The following is a 16323-nucleotide window of genomic DNA, read 5'->3' as shown; positions in this document are numbered from 1 at the left end:
TATTTGGAGTGTTCAAACACAACAAGGCTCAGCTCAAGATTTAGGATTGCAAAAAGGATCCAAAATCATCAATTTAATGCAATAAGTTTGGACTGAACTCATAGGTCCAATAAGATTCATTTGAAGCCTTTTTATTTTTATTTTTTATTAGGTTTTTCTTAAGTTATCGTGTGGTTAGTTGTCTTTTAGAGTTACAAAATGGATGCACATAATTAGTCATAATTTGAAGTTACAAAATGGATGCACATAATTAGTTGTCATTTGGGAGTTACAAAATGAGTGACATCAATGTAAAACCAGCCACTTTTAATAAGTTTTAAGGAGAATTAAAAGGAAAAACGTGGGGAAGCTCAAAAGACATCCATTTAGGTTTCTTTGTCTTGTTTTGGCTATAAAAATCAAATCTAAATCCATTTGTAAACATAGAATTTTGAATGATAATCTTTGTTTGCTCTTTGTAAGTGTTTTTACTTAAGTTCTTGCATGAACTTTGAACTTATCAAACTATTTTTAGTTTGTGGCGTTCTCTAACCAAAATCTTGTGTTTGATTCTTAACTTATCAAATCATACTTGGTTTGTAGCGTTTGCAATTGAATTTAAGTGCTAGTTTCATTGTTGGAACTAGTTTTTCCTAACTTCACTTGAGGAGATCCTTGGATTTTGGAATCATCTTAATTGGAGGGTGTTTTCTTGCATTCCATATGTATCATAACTCATTAGTTATTGGGGTGTGTGGTTGCTAAGATGATGATTTCCTATCATTTTTTTTGAATTTATATGCATATTTTGCTTTTGTGTATAATTTATTTATAATTGTAAAATTTACAGCTATATATTTAGTAAAATCGAATTTGCTTAACGAGCTTGAAATCGAGCTGAGCCCCAACTTAGCTTGTTTATATAAATACCGAGCTAATAACGAGCCGAGCTTGAGTTCAGATCGTTTATATGCACTATTGAACTAATTACGAGTCGAGTTCAAACCGAGCTCGAACATATCAAAATTACAACGAGCCGAGCTTGAGCTTTAAGATATAAAAAATTATGGAGCTAGAACCAAGCTCTAGCTCAGTTAAATTTTTGCCAGCCGAGCCTGAACATTGAAAAGCTTGGCTCGGCTCGTTTGCACCCCTACATAAAGCTAATAAGTTTAGTTAATATTAATATAAATTTAATTATACCAATTGTATCATAATTAATCTAAATAAATTTGAGATAACTAATTATATTTAGTTAATTGTATTATTTAATATTAACTGATACAGGGCATGTCTCGTTTAACTATAACATGATTCACTATTGTTATTGTTAGTATATTGAATGATAATCGATGGATTTTTATATTATAGATTGGGGAACATAAAGAATCACGTACCCAAAACTAAAACACATATATATTGTTAGATTATAAAATTGGGTGTGTGTTTTGATAAATTATTGTTAGAATTCGTTTGTTTAATGATAGACATTAATTGATATATTATATCATTAAATGGCTAATAGACTAAAAAAATAAAAAATAAAAATAATTAACACCACAAATTTAAATCTATTATAAAATAGATAAATCAAGATTTAGTATAAAATATTCTTTTATTATGTCTCATCCCTTAATTTTATATTATATTTATTACTAAAATTTTATTATCATATTTTTTGTTTTTATTTTTATAATTTACAATATTTTATATTTTTCTTACTACAATACTAAATTTATCTTTTAAGAACATGTTAATATTTTATAAGAAGAATACTACATACTAAATAATAAAATTTTTAATCAACATAATTAGGAGTAAAAATAAAAAAGATAATTCTATGTTTCTAAAAGAATAAAAATAATTTTTTTCTCCAAACATCAATATTATGATTTAAATTTATAAAATGATTTATAGAGAAAAAAAATCTAATTAGATAATGATTCTAAATTTTATTTCTAGTATTATATTTACTAATAAATTAATTTTTAAAAATATTTAATAAATTTTAATTTTAACATATATTAAAATTAATTATATTGATAGTATTAATTTATATATTAATTAATAAACTTTTTAATATAATTTTTATGTTATTTACTAATGAAATCATAAAATATTAAAAAACTAAGAAGGATATTTAAGATATAAGTATTAAATATTAAACAATTTATTAATTTTTATCAATAAACTTAACTTTACAATAAAAATAATAATAATAGTTGTAGAAAAATCTGTTTTGTTTTTAATAATACGGAAAAATCTGCTTAATTTGTGGACGAAAGGTAAAACAAGAGGCACAATAAGTAAGCATGGATTTTGCAACAGTCTCCTGAGTTAAGAGACGAAGATATCACCATTGCACCATCAATAAGACAATCATGACATCTGAAACATCAAACACAGAAACAACATTACCAGAAAATAAGGTTTAAAACCAGCTAGAGACCGGGATTAATTAATAACCAAAAAAGAGAAAGAGAACTTAAAATCTATTCATCAGATTGCAGAAGTTGCTTCACCAATTCAGTGCAGCCAGACATTGCTTGATTCCTCAGAAATCCCATGGAATTTGCAAAATGAAGGTCGGAAATAGCACCATTATTCCGAGTTACTACAACATGAGCACGACTGCGACCTGGGTCTGCAGTATTGCAACTGGGCCATGGACTGCTAACAAGAGCAGCATAGCATATCTGGTCTTGATGGTCATCCTCAACCAAGATATTGTATGTTCCTGTCTCGTCTGTTTCTCCCTCGACACTGTATTTAAGCCGTAAAGTTGTCCTGTCTTCGCACTCGATTCTCACCCTTGCACCTGAAATCAACACAATGCATAACATATAAGCATTAAGAAAACAAACCATGTACATAGAAGAATACTGGCAATTCCAATAACTCAATTATACTGGAGCCACAGCCACCTCGATGGAACCCAATCAAGCCCCATTAACCAGAAAACAAAAATGGCAGGAAATATAGAGAGTTCGTACCGGGTATATAAGTAGTTTTCTTGGTCTCAAAGCCACAACGGCAAGTGTCGCAGTAGACTCGGCCTTTGATATGGAATGGCCTCCCAACTAGGCGTGCGCTAACGAGCGAAGGGAGTACACAAAGAGACAATGCAAAAAACAGCACCAGCTGCCTAGCCATGGTTCTTGAAGATATGAGAAGGAAGTAGAAGTGAACAAATTGAGAGTGTAAAGTGAGTGTGATTTATATATAAGACTGGGGTTTCTCAATCAAATGGTGGGAAATGGTGATAGTAGGAGAGGAGGGGACGAGGCACATGCAGAAAGATTGAAAAATAGCACGTCTCTTGCGGCGGTTTAGCCTCTGTAATTAATTAGTGTCGGTTGCTTCCACTTGCTTGCTTCTTCCTTCCCCTACGCACATGCATGCAGATTCTTTCTTCTTTTAATGCTTACTATTAACAAAAAATTGGTGAATTTTAAGGTCCCCTAGTTTGTAGCAGCTAATAGCCAATTACATGTGCAAACTAAGCATGTTATTCTAGTGCATATTGTATAGTAATTGTTATATCAATGCAAATCATTAGGGTTATTTTAATTTTTATCAAAAAACTTCCACTTTCCCTTTTTATGATATAAAAAAAGAGTTGCATTATACTATAATATAATAAATGCTTATTCAATACAACAAATTTATAAAACTTAGACCTAGTTTATATATGTGATCTTAGAATACTAATATTGGATTGGAGGTGTAAATTTGTAGAAATTTAGGAGCATGGTGATCATGTGCAAGAGCTAACTTGATGGAAGAGTAGATCCAAGGAAACAAATTAAAGTGGGTTGACTAAAAGGTAATAACTACACTATATAACTAAAGAGACTTTAATTAATGCATGTTATGGATCCCAAGAATAATATCATTGGATTCAGCGCTGTTAGTCTCCCACTCACAAATATATTTATTAAGCATTCAGTTGGTTGGATTTTTATTGTATTGAATAACTTAAAAATACATATAAGCTAAATTAAAGACTAAATTGAATTAAATAATTAAATTTTATATAAATATAAAATTGAATTGCACTAAACAAAATGTAAATTAACAATCAAACTAAACAAACTATGTTGTATAAAATTTATTTTTTAACGCACTAAACAAAATGTAAATTAACAATGTACATTCAAATATTTTTTTTAATTATAAATAAGAAATTTCAGTTAATTTAATTTAATTAATTTTCGAATTTAAAATTAAACTAAATCAAATAATTTTAATTTTCAAAAGATTACACCAAATAAAATAAAGTTATAAAATACCCAAAGCGTACTAGTTAGGTTTGGTTTTTCTTTTTCTTGTTTTGAAACTTTCCTCGCTCCTACCATTATTCGAGTGCTTAACTAGCTTGTTTAATAGAAATGGTGAATTAGGCTAAGCATAAAGCATGTGCGTTAGACCTGCATTACCACTTTGAGGTGGAGCCGTTTGCTGTTCTAACGACAGGTCTAGAGTACAAACATAATCAAAATGAAACCATCACATCTAGTATGGTGGCTAAGCTCTTATTGTTCAGCTTTGACCTCTCAAACCTTATGATTTTATCCTTTTAGTGATTCAAGAATTTCTTTATAAGATCACACGTCTTGAAAAAGAATTCTTTCAAAATCAGTACGTTTAATTTTAAATCTTCTTCAACTACACAATTAAATATACCAAAAGATGTTTCAATATGATTTGTTATTCTTTATATATTAATATCGATCCTTTTTTGTCTTATTTAAATTTGTGATTCGATTTATTTATACCTTAAGATATTGCCATACTAAAAGTCTATCTGAAGCTGCTAATTTCAAGCCCTTATTGGAGGACTTTTTCTAGGCTAGGATGTTATATGCCGAACCAATTAACTTTCATACCGAAACCATCCGCCCAAAATAGTTAACAAGTAGTTAGCTTCCTCTCTTTTTACTATCGATGCCAAACATTATAATCACCTCCATTTAAACTCACTGGTAATTTTATAACTAGTTTTCTTAAATAGAGTTACTACCTGAATACTGCCCTCTATTCAGTCTTCTCACTAGGATCACTATGTACTTGTGCCATTACAGTTTGTCGTATTATGCTTAATCTACATAACCTAATTTGATCACTAACAATGGGAAAGAAAAGAAGTAATAAGCAATGAATTAAGGATCTAGATCATATGCCTATCCCCATATGCTGCTTTATTTATATTGTATCTATTTTTATTACTTCTTCATTTCACATCTCTTAGTTAAAGAGCTCCGCATCTCTTTATAACTTACTAGTCCCTCTAATCACAAAACCTGAGATTTTTAAAACGCTATCTTTATGCCCAGTCTTTTGGCTATAGAGTTCGAGACGTCTTTATAATCTACTACTCTCTCTAATCTCAACATCCACTTTGAACTTGGACTTAAATTATTAAAAGTATTAAATTTATAGCATGGTGATTTAGATGTATATAGGTCATTATATTAATACATTAACTAATATATTACTCTTTTAATTAAATAATATTTCTAATCATAAAAGATAGTATGGTAATTAGTTACTTTCCTAATAAAATAAATCAATTTTAAAAGATATAATTATATTTTAATATTATTTTATATAAATTTAACTCTTATATTAATTAATAAATTAATAAAATTATTTCATCTTATAGCATATTATTAATTACATTTTTTATTGAATTGTTATTATAGATATTTAATTTAATATTAGTTAAATTTCATACATCTAAATATTTTTTTTAAATAAAAAATATAACGTATAGACAAACAATTAGTTATAACTTATATTTATAATAGTAATACTAAAAATAGAAGTAAATTTTACTGATTTGCTGACTGAATATATAAAATCTTATGACCAACCGGAAGTGACTTGTTGTCAGAATCTAATGATTGGATATTGTAATCTAATTGTTGGCCCAATGATTGGTAAAGTAATACTGAAATACCTTATAGTAATCAGGAGGTTAAATTGGTTGTTTACAAAAATCAATTTCAATTAAAAAATTTAGCTTTGAAAAATTTGAGTATTAAAATCAATATTAGTGGAAATAATTAACCAAAGTAATGCAAGAATAAATCAGAATATATAACAAGCATAAATATAACAAATATAAGAGTATAAGGAAGAGAGATTTAAATATAAGATTTATAATAGTTCGGCTAATATTTTTCCTACATCCACTCATCAAGCTTCATTTGAGATTTCCACTATCAATGATCATTTTATGGGTGCAAGATCAAATCCAAGTGTTTTCAAGCTCACACTCGAACTTTTTATAAGTATTCCAATGGCTAACACTCAAATCCAAATATTTTCTATGGCTAACACTCTAATCCAAGTGTTTTATCAATGCTTATACTCTAACCAAGTATTTTCTATGGCTAATACTCAAATCTTTATAATAGAATAAACTTAATTCCTTTCTAACTAACTCTCCTTACCCAAGAGAGTGTTTAGAAAGTATTATAAAGTTTTTCCTAATAATCCAATCAAGATTCAAACTTGAATCTTGTTAAGAAGATATTTAAATGGTGTTACAAGAAAAGCCCAACGAACTCTCTATAAATAAGCTCAAGAACAAAAGTAGAGTGAGCTCCTTACCTTCACTCAAATTGTCTCAACACAAAGAATAAAGAACAAGAGGGTATAATGATGATTTAATCTCACAATGACGTTTGAAAATGTTTCTTACTTGTATATGCATTTTGGAGATTTTAAAACCATCTAACTTCATCTCCCAAGCTAGTATTTATGGCTCCAAGCAAGAACTCATCATTATCCCCTTTAAAAGATGAAGTTATAGCGGTTTAAAAGGTGTCATGAGCGTGAATAAACTTTCATGAGTATGAATGATGCAACGACTATATTTTCTTCACTTCAACAGCTTTAAAAGCTGGTGTTCCGAGAGTTCATGGCTGGAAACTTGGGTTTACAGCTAGGAACACTTGATTTCACGGCTAGGAGCACCTGCTTTCATGGCTAGAAACTTTGGTCGTGAAGCCTTTTGTGGTTTTTGAACTTTTAGAGAGGAAAATCCTTCACATGTATAAATCTTGGTTCACAGCTAGGAGGATTTGTTCATGGCCATGAATTGTCAACTTCATGGCTGGAAAGGCTGGTCGTGAAGACTACTGTTACTTTTGCCTTTAAGTTGCAAGACCTTCACGGTTAAGAACTTTCATTCACAGTAGGGAAACTGAAAGTTCACAGGCATGAAGAAAAATTCACGAATGTGAATCTATCTTGATATATATTTGCTTCATTGCATCTTTGACCGCAAATAAAATTGTTAGTAATAATAATATTTTGCTTCATCAAAATCACATATGAAGCCTTGGGGTCACATTGACAAAAAGAGATTTTTCAGAAATATTCTAAAAAATGATATTTTAATCATTTTTACGTTCAAAATTTTTTTTTTTAAATACTATAATATATGTTAGATATATTTTCTTTACAAAATAGTAAATGTCATTAGCAATTTAATATATGTTTCCATAATTTTTATAATATTCGATTTTTTAGTAGATGTTTATAATATATTTGGTATATATTTAGTATTTATTCAATAATAATAATTTGGTATATATAGTTAGTATCTAAAATTATGCTTTCGTATTTATTTCATATATTTTAGTATCATTTTGCATATGGTAAGTATTTAAATGGTATAATTAGCATCAAAAATTATTTTTTAATTTCAACTATTAAGTGTTCAATTGACTAATTATTTTAATACATTTATTTATGTGTGTTATTCTATTTTCATAAACTTAATTTATTATATCTATTTTATGTTATTTTGATGTTTATTTTAATATAACTAAATTAATATTAGAATGAATTAAAAAATTAAAAGAATTACAAAAATAAATATGCGTGGATCCGAGCATAGTACATTAAAACTTTATTTTTCGGTTGGGCACATAAATTTTGTATATATTTATTAAACATCTAGTAGTATCTGAAACTAATTTTTGGTATTTATTTTACATACTTTTTGATATCTAGTTAATCTATATTTGGTATATATATTATATATTTAGTATAAAACTAATATTTGAAACTAATATTTAAAATTATTTTTAATATCTGTTTCATATATATTTATTATATATTTAGTATCTAAAACTATTTCTTAGTATTTATATCATATTTTTTATATTTATTTTGCATATTTTAATATTTATTAAATATATATTTCATGTCCATATTTTATATATAGAAAGTTAATTGATTAACTAAATAATTTTGTTTCTCAAAAAAACCAAAGAAAAAAATAAAATCAAAGCCAAAGATGCATATTATCACGCTCCCAAAAATTTGAAAATGATACAAGGTCGAGACACATGCATGGGTGAATGGGTTTGTACAACAGTACGAGTACATGCACAGGAAGAGGCAAAAACAATGGATGTATCAAACATACTTCCCACTAGATTTCAGTCTTTTATACAATAAATTGGGCTTAAACAAATTGTCTACAGGCCTATAATTACTGTGGACTGCGAGCTGGCTCCAAATTTTGAGTGAAAAATCAAAGATGATATTAATATCAAACATAGGGTATAATTCTATGTAATTTACAGAAAACCAACTTTGAACTTGAAAGTTGCTTCCTGCATTTTCAGCCCTAATGTTACCAGATTCCAAAATAGATGGATTCGACATTTCGTGCTTTGATTTTTCTTTTATATCTTCAACTAGGTCCTTAGAACTAATCATACTTGCAACTAAAAGTCTTGAAATTTATGACTTCAATGGTTAAAGACTAAAGTTTCTTTTTATGGTTTAAGCATATTAATAAACAGATGGAAGGAAGAAGAATTTGAAGTCATAAATTATTATTTTATTCATCTTAAAATATTTTAAAAAATTATTATGCTTTTTCAATCTATGTATTCACATTTTATTCAATAATATTATAATATAAAATTTAAATCAAGCATTAGTAAAGTCATTTAAACAAATCAAGGTCAAATAATCTTAAGACCATACTATTTCTTAATAGTATCTTCAAATCAAATTAAATTATTTAACAAGAACTTAATGTCAAAGAAGATACAACTCATAAGAGTTGTAAGACTTTCTACCAACCAAACACCCACGTCTCTCCATCACCATTTCTTGTTGCTTTATAATTATATAGCTATAATTAAAACGTTAGAGTTGTTAAACTGTCAATTTCTTCGTAATGTTGACCGAAACATTTGTTTGCTTTTTTTGATACTCACCGAAGTTTTGCCAATACCCGATGATTATGATGATAATTTATGAGAAAAAGGGCTATGATATTCTCCCCCCTTATTATCATTACTGTCATGGTTGTGGTGATGATGATGATGATGATAATGATAAATAAAATTATAAGAGTGTCAAAAAAAGCTGAAATATCCATGTTTAAAGAGATGCAGTAGAAGTATTTCTTTTTAGGAAGAGTGCCATATAAATAAAAAAGATAAAAGTCAAATAAAGTAAAAAAAAAAAGTATATAGTGTAATTTCCTAAAAAAAGAATAAATTACTGTCATCCAAATATAGTCTAATACATTATATCAACCTTAGCTTGGAGAATATATTCTTATTAGTCTTTAGTACAAAATGAACCACTTCAAATAGGTTTATTGTTTGGATCCAGAATACGATTAATTCAGTATGAACTATATGAGCTCTCAATAGTTTACAGATAAATTGATAACACTAAATCATTATATATGGATGATGAGATTCGATTGATACAAAACTAATTCTAGTAGTAAAGAATAGAAAAACCTATATAAGTTGTATCCATAAAAAAACTTCAATCATATATGTGCTTTTCTCAACTTTTTCTTATTAAGTATAGTTATAATATTTTTCAATTAATCCAACAAGCGAAACCGGTATTTTCTTAATTACACCAGCTAAAGATAAAGTTACATTAAAGAGCATTTTGTAGATTTCTAAACAATTTGGATTATTTTCTTTTTAAGTGGTTTTGTCGCACAATTAGAGTTTTTCTTTAAAAAAAATAAAGAAAAAGGAATCTTCATCTTCCTAAAACAATGGAATATCCTTCTTGTTTTTCTCCTGTCCTCGGATGCATATAATTCTTTAGTCATAATTTATTTTTTATGTCTAATTATCTCAAAGGGATTTTAGATTTTTTTATTTCTTATTAATTACTAATAGAAATAGAAGTAGAATAGAGTTAAAATTTTAGCTAAGAGTTTTTTTACTCCTCCTACTACTACTACTATTCTTAATTAATAATTAACTAATTAATAACTCAGTTAATAAAAAGCTATATTAACTTATTTTAATAAAATAATTTATAAGGATATCTTAATAAATTTTCTTGTCTTTCTCTTTTCGTACATTTATATATATAATGATACATAATCATCGATAAAAAAATCAACTTAATAGTAAGATTCTTAAATGAATTCCCACTTCTACAAAACCCGATTTAAAAGAGACATCATTATCAATTAACTACTTCCTTCATTCCAAAAAATAATTGACTTTCTGTAAAATATCTTTATTAAACTTTTTATAAAACCCATAATTTTAAGGTTTAAAGTATATATGGAATAATATCTATATGGATTAATAAAGAGTATCTTTAAAAATTACTTACTAAATTAATAATCCAAAAATAAGATGGACTACAATTTGAGACCATAAAAAAAAAAAAAAAATACTATCTTTCAGAGGGGAGAAAATACTTGATAAGTCCCTACTTGCGATCAATTTACTCTTTCTGTGAAAATAGCAACTTCTTTGCTTGAGTCACTACTAGATGTCAAAACTGAGGCATACAAGGGAAACTTAATTAGTAGTGTGAGAAAATGGCAAGATTTTGATTTGTCATTTCAAGGTAAAAATTGTTGAGCATCATCCTAATAATTTGTTTATTTCATTATATATTGGGTCATGCTTTTGTAAAATGAAGGGTTATCTTTAACCAAAATTGAGGCCAAGGAGAGCACTATTTGGGTAAGATTTGTGGGCAATGCTTGAGTCACTACTTCCACTAGACCAGTGAAAGTCATATGGTGTTCCTGATTTTTCAAAGATTGACTTGATGATAGAATTATTTTTACTAATTAATTTTAGCACAGAATAAAAGTGAGCATTCACACTGTAATTCTGATCTGCTCTTGCATACATGATATATTCAAAATATAAAAACAGTCCAGATTACAAGTTTGAGCTTCTAAAAGATTTGTCAATTTTCCTATGTTTTGATACAAGGGATTTGCTTGTAAACCATCTTAATAATTAGGATAAATTTCAGGGCAAAGAATGTGCTTGGCTCTCACAGCTACATGGAGCTCAAAACGACATATATTTTGAGGCTGAATGATGGTTCTCACATAATGAAATATGATAAGTAGATTTGTAAGGGTTTTGTTTTTAAAAATAAGAGGTTTCAAATTTGAAACATGCATCTACTGTGGTATTAATTCTCCATGCATAAACGAATTAACTGTTGCCAGTGATAATCAATCTCAATTTTTTCTTTTTTAAGTTACAGATAATGAAAAAGAATAAAAGAGAAATTCGAATTTAAAATCTTGCTATCTACTGTCATTAATTTAGTATATCTCTAAATTCTTAGCGATAAAAGCAAGAAATGCCAATCTTTAACATTTAACATATGATTAAACACAAGTAAAAATTGTTGGATATGATTCTTCATAGTTCCATATCTTTAAAGTATGATTCAGAAGATCAATCAAAAGCACCTACCTACGCTCTCTTTTGTTTATTTCTCCATCTTATTCTCCGTATATATGTTTCCGTCGAAGGTGTCGTTACACCATTCCGAGCACTGGTAGTAGCCTTCTTTCCTCTCTTTTCATTTATTATTAGTATTTTCTTGTCACTTTTCTTATTCGGGTCTTCCCTAATAATATAATTACTTATGGCAAAATCTGACTTTCTTTTTATATATCTTAACAAGATTTTTAGTTGTCTTCGTCATTTTAAGGTGACTAGAGTCTTTGTATTCTTAAGGAAGGAAATTGTTTTCTTTCCTGCAACAAAACCAATTTAAAGTTTCAGAGTATCAAGTTGTAGAAATGTAGGTGTTGGGCAATTGAAATCTTGGCTCCTCGTTGGCTTCCGCATATCAAATCCTAAACAGATGTTCGCCAAGTTATTCAGTTTCTTTAAATATTGTTACAACCTCAATAAACCCCTATGTGCTTTATTCTAAATTTTGTGTTGGTTGTAATTTGATTTTTAATTAAAAAATTTATCTAAATATGATGTGTATTTTGATTTATATATCAACTTAATAAATGATTAATATATATTTATTAATTTTAAATTATAAAATATGTTCAATCATTCAATATTAAAATGTAAAAATATTTATGATATGTATCACTTTTTTATTTATTTGTTGCGGTGTATACATCATATATCTAGATAAATCAATAAAAAGTAATGTTGTATCTCAAAAGTAATTTTTTTGTCATGAGTATAACAATATTACTTAAAGAGTTTTAACCAAAACTCAGGAAAAAAAATTTACTATCTTTTATATATATATAAGTAAAAGCAATTCTGCCTCAATAAACGGAAATTTATTATTTGTTAAAACAAAAAGAAAGAAAGGAAAGAAAAAAAAGAAATTAAGATGAATTAAAGTTTCACTCCAAGACAAACACTAAAAAATAAAAAGTAAATTACATGCATGATTCCTGCAGTTACGTTACATCTAAATGGCATGGCATGTTGAGTCTGACCATCTCAACAAGAAGGTTTTTACTTTTACAGCATCTCATTAATTATGACACTAATAATAATTACTTTTGATAAGTGACAGCAACCACCCCATCAACAGAGAATACTATATCATTTTTGTTATTTTTTGGTCTGTTTTGAAGAAGATGATGTTAGAACCATCTTGCGAGGGATGCACTTCCCTCTTGATCCTCTCTCCCTAGTTTCTTCTTGCTCTGCTTCTTCTTCCATTCTACCCTTTGTGCTCCTGACCATATATTAATATTATTCATTAACGTCAGTTTCTTTTGTTCCTTTCTTCTTCAAGGAAAAAAAAAATGTATAACCAAAATGCTGACATGTAAATAAAATTGGTAAGAAATTAACTACGCATTTATATGGCATTGCTATTTATGTTATAGCTGCTTGGGAAAAGATAGCCATCATACTATTTATGCTTATTAATACGATAAATATATTGTCATCACAAAAAGTGAAAAATTAAAACTAAATTGAGTCAACTCGCCAAGGTCAATAGTAAAATGGGCACTAACCTCTCTTCATTGTAGGAGTTTGATCTCTTCAATCCGGCTGAATCAGCCGCGACTCGGTTCTCGCTCATGGATTCAACAATGCTGCCGCTAAAGTACTCCTTCTCTTCAGCTTGTAGGTTACCAAACCTAGGATTCTCAGACATGTATCTTATCTCATCTTCCTCGGCAACCTTAACAGCACTCTTGTACAAAACCCCTTTATGAAGATTGCTTTCACTTCTCTTAATAACTACAGTAGTCACCTTTGGCTGTTGGTGCTTTAAGCTTTCTGCAGCATTGTTCTTTGCTTTAGCCACAGCTAAGTTTCCACAAGAAATGAGCTGGAGTAGGACAGAGTTACGACTCGGTGCTGACTCGGTGAAAATTGGGTCACCATCTTCATATCTCTTAGGAATAGGAGTGTTGTTTGGGTTGGTGATCAAGTGGGCTTTGTTGGATGGTGGTGGTGGTGGTGGTGGTGGTGAAGAGTCATGGTGAGTTGACTCAGTCGTGGGGTTTTTAGAGGGTTCTTCGAGTTCGTCTGTTGATACACCTCTAGAGCAACGAGAATGTGGTGTTGTTGAGGATGTGTAGCTTGTTTTCTCTTCATCTTCATACTCTTCTTGCGATTCTTGCTCTTGATCTTCTTCGAAATCTTCAAACTCGAATTTGGTGTTGTGAGTTTCCTCGAGTTGTAGTTTGGGTTGTTGACTCGGAGCGAGTTGTTTTCCTTTTGCATGGAGATTGAGTTCCTGAATTAGTGGTCTGTTATTATTAGTTACCTGAAGCTGTTGGAGCCTCTCTGCAAAAGAAATATAACGCATACTCGGACTTAATTAATCAACCAATTAATAATGTGATTAGCTATTTTAGCACATTTAGAAAGAATCAATAATGTAAATGTGGACTAATTAACCTGAACATCCTTCAACTAGTTCAGACCCTTTGAGTACGTACTCAGCTCCATCTGATGGATAAATTATATCATTCTCTGCTAAGTCATTCCAGACATAACCATTCTTGTAACTCCTGTACAATATTTAAGAAACCAGCACCATTAATTAAGCTAAACCAAGTAGTTAAAAAGAGAGAACTAATTAAGTTGATCATTAATTAGTATATACCTTTTGCAAGACCATGAGTAAAGAGAAGGCATGCCTTTGCCTCTAAGAACAGTAAGCCGATCCATAACATCTGAGGGAACATGACAAACAAGAAAACGAAATGACCGACAAGCAAAAGAGCATGTAATCCAGAAAAATGCAATGATCAAGATTCAAGCGTTTGGTTTTCACCTTTCAAGCGGAGATGATGATTAGTGAAATGGACAACTTCCATGTAATGCGGGTGCTCAAGTTGGCCATTTCTCGAGAGATAGTAAACAACCTGAACCTTTTTGATGGGTTTGACCTTTGGTTGCATACACACTTTAGCCCTGTCGGGGCTGATTTCTCTTTCTCTGCTGCTTCTTTTTGATCGAACCTCCATTATTGCTATGATCCTGTGTTGAAGGGGAAACTCTTCCTTTATAGATACTACTTGGAAATGGAGGGTGAAGCTTTTAGCTGGTTTAAGAGGTAAAGTGAAAGGGAAAGGTATGAGGCATCAAAAGGCGCAAACACTACATAACTACTGATAATGATAAAGATTTCAACTTTGGATGCTTTTTGTGTGTATATACGGGTTGTGGTTAAATTAATGGAGAGAGAGATTGAAGAAGAGAATGTTAAGCGTAGGGTCGTGATCACTGTTCATGAATTTATTTTGACTTTGTGTTTGCTCTGATCCCAAACTGATAAGGCAAAAAAGTGATTATCAGATTGCTGAGTATCCATGTCCAAGAAAGAGACCGAGACATTAAATCCAATTCCAATTTTAATTAATTAAAATTCTAGTTTATGGTTGCAGTACTAAGTCAAATCGAAACACTTAATTTCAACCCCATCCCACTTTAATTTTATTATTTAGACTAAAAGTTTTACAACAAAAAAAATTTCCGAATGATTAATAAATTAAACTATTTAGTAAAATTTTGTTAGTTGTTATTGTTAATATATTAAATAACCATTGAGAAAATATTTTATTATTAAATATATTTTATTTTATTTTATTATATAAATTAGTAAAATAACTTATAATAATTAAAAAATTATAATTAATTTTTTTAGTTTAATTATATTTATTATTAAAATTATTTATAAAAATTATTTTAAAAGTAAAAATTTAGATTTGAATTTAAATTTAAATTTAAATTTAAATCTTATTAATAAAGATTTCTAATTTTAAATATTATAATTATAAATATTATAATTATTTAAATATTAAAAATAATTTTAAAATAATATTATTTATTATAGATTATAAAAATTTTATTATATAAAATCCATTTAAAATAGTTTATTGTTAATAAAATTTTTAATAAATATAATAATATCTAGATAAATAAAAAAATTAAATCAATTATTAGCTGATAAAAAAATTATAAAATAGGCCGAAAAAGACTGAAAAAATCAATTATCAATCTTAAACGTCTTTGGAAATTTTAAATCTTTTTAAATAAATTATATTTTATTATTAAAATTTAAATAATTTTAGAATCACTGAGAATGATAAACACCGTATTGGTACTGCTATAAATAGGCTGTGAGATAAGAGGCCTTTTGCAGCACTAGATTCTAGGACGTTTACTTGTTAGAATATACATACTAGTAGTAGTAGTAGTAGACTTTATTACATATAGACCACTTTATCACCAATTTGCTAGCCTGTGAAAATGAAATGCCAACGACTGCCCCAGCGCATATGAAGGAGCTCTCATAGGCCAAACCGATTCTCATATTAAGGCCTTGCTTTTGTTTCTTCTTTGTCTTCTTTTTTCTTGGAATTGGAACTTGCTTTCTAAATTTAATTCCATCCATGCATCCCAATCAACCATGTATTGCTACCAAGTTGTTTCTTGTGATTTTGTGTTATTTGTGCATTGATTCCGAATATTATATTTACATAATCTTTTTTTTGTCTAATAATCATAAAAATCTAAAACTTTATGTGATGTTGCTATTTTATTCCAAACGTTAAAT

General features: G+C 28.6%; 2 protein-coding genes across 2 annotated transcripts; both read right to left on the bottom strand.

Moving 5' to 3' along the window:
• Positions 1-2296: 2296 nt before the first annotated feature.
• Positions 2297-3184, bottom strand: LOC8261640 (protein DOWNSTREAM OF FLC). The gene is made up of 2 exons (XM_002533093.4): positions 2973-3184; positions 2297-2797 (listed from the first exon to the last, which is right to left on the bottom strand). Exons 1-2 carry the CDS (start codon positions 3130-3132, stop codon positions 2472-2474), a joined length of 486 nt encoding a protein of 161 aa, XP_002533139.1. The 5' UTR covers positions 3133-3184; the 3' UTR covers positions 2297-2471.
• Positions 3185-12602: 9418 nt separating this feature from the next.
• LOC8261641 (protein SOSEKI 2) lies at positions 12603-15028 on the bottom strand. The gene is made up of 5 exons (XM_002533094.4): positions 14539-15028; positions 14368-14437; positions 14160-14272; positions 13265-14045; positions 12603-12978 (listed from the first exon to the last, which is right to left on the bottom strand). Exons 1-5 carry the CDS (start codon positions 14729-14731, stop codon positions 12852-12854), a joined length of 1284 nt encoding a protein of 427 aa, XP_002533140.1. The 5' UTR covers positions 14732-15028; the 3' UTR covers positions 12603-12851.
• Positions 15029-16323: the final 1295 nt, after the last annotated feature.

The sequence above is a fragment of the Ricinus communis genome, chromosome 7, assembly GCF_019578655.1.
Source record: "Ricinus communis isolate WT05 ecotype wild-type chromosome 7, ASM1957865v1, whole genome shotgun sequence".
In the NCBI taxonomy this organism is placed as follows: domain Eukaryota; kingdom Viridiplantae; phylum Streptophyta; class Magnoliopsida; order Malpighiales; family Euphorbiaceae; genus Ricinus; species Ricinus communis.
Note: the sequence above shows the minus strand (reverse complement) of the source record. Positions and strands in the feature narration are given on the sequence as shown.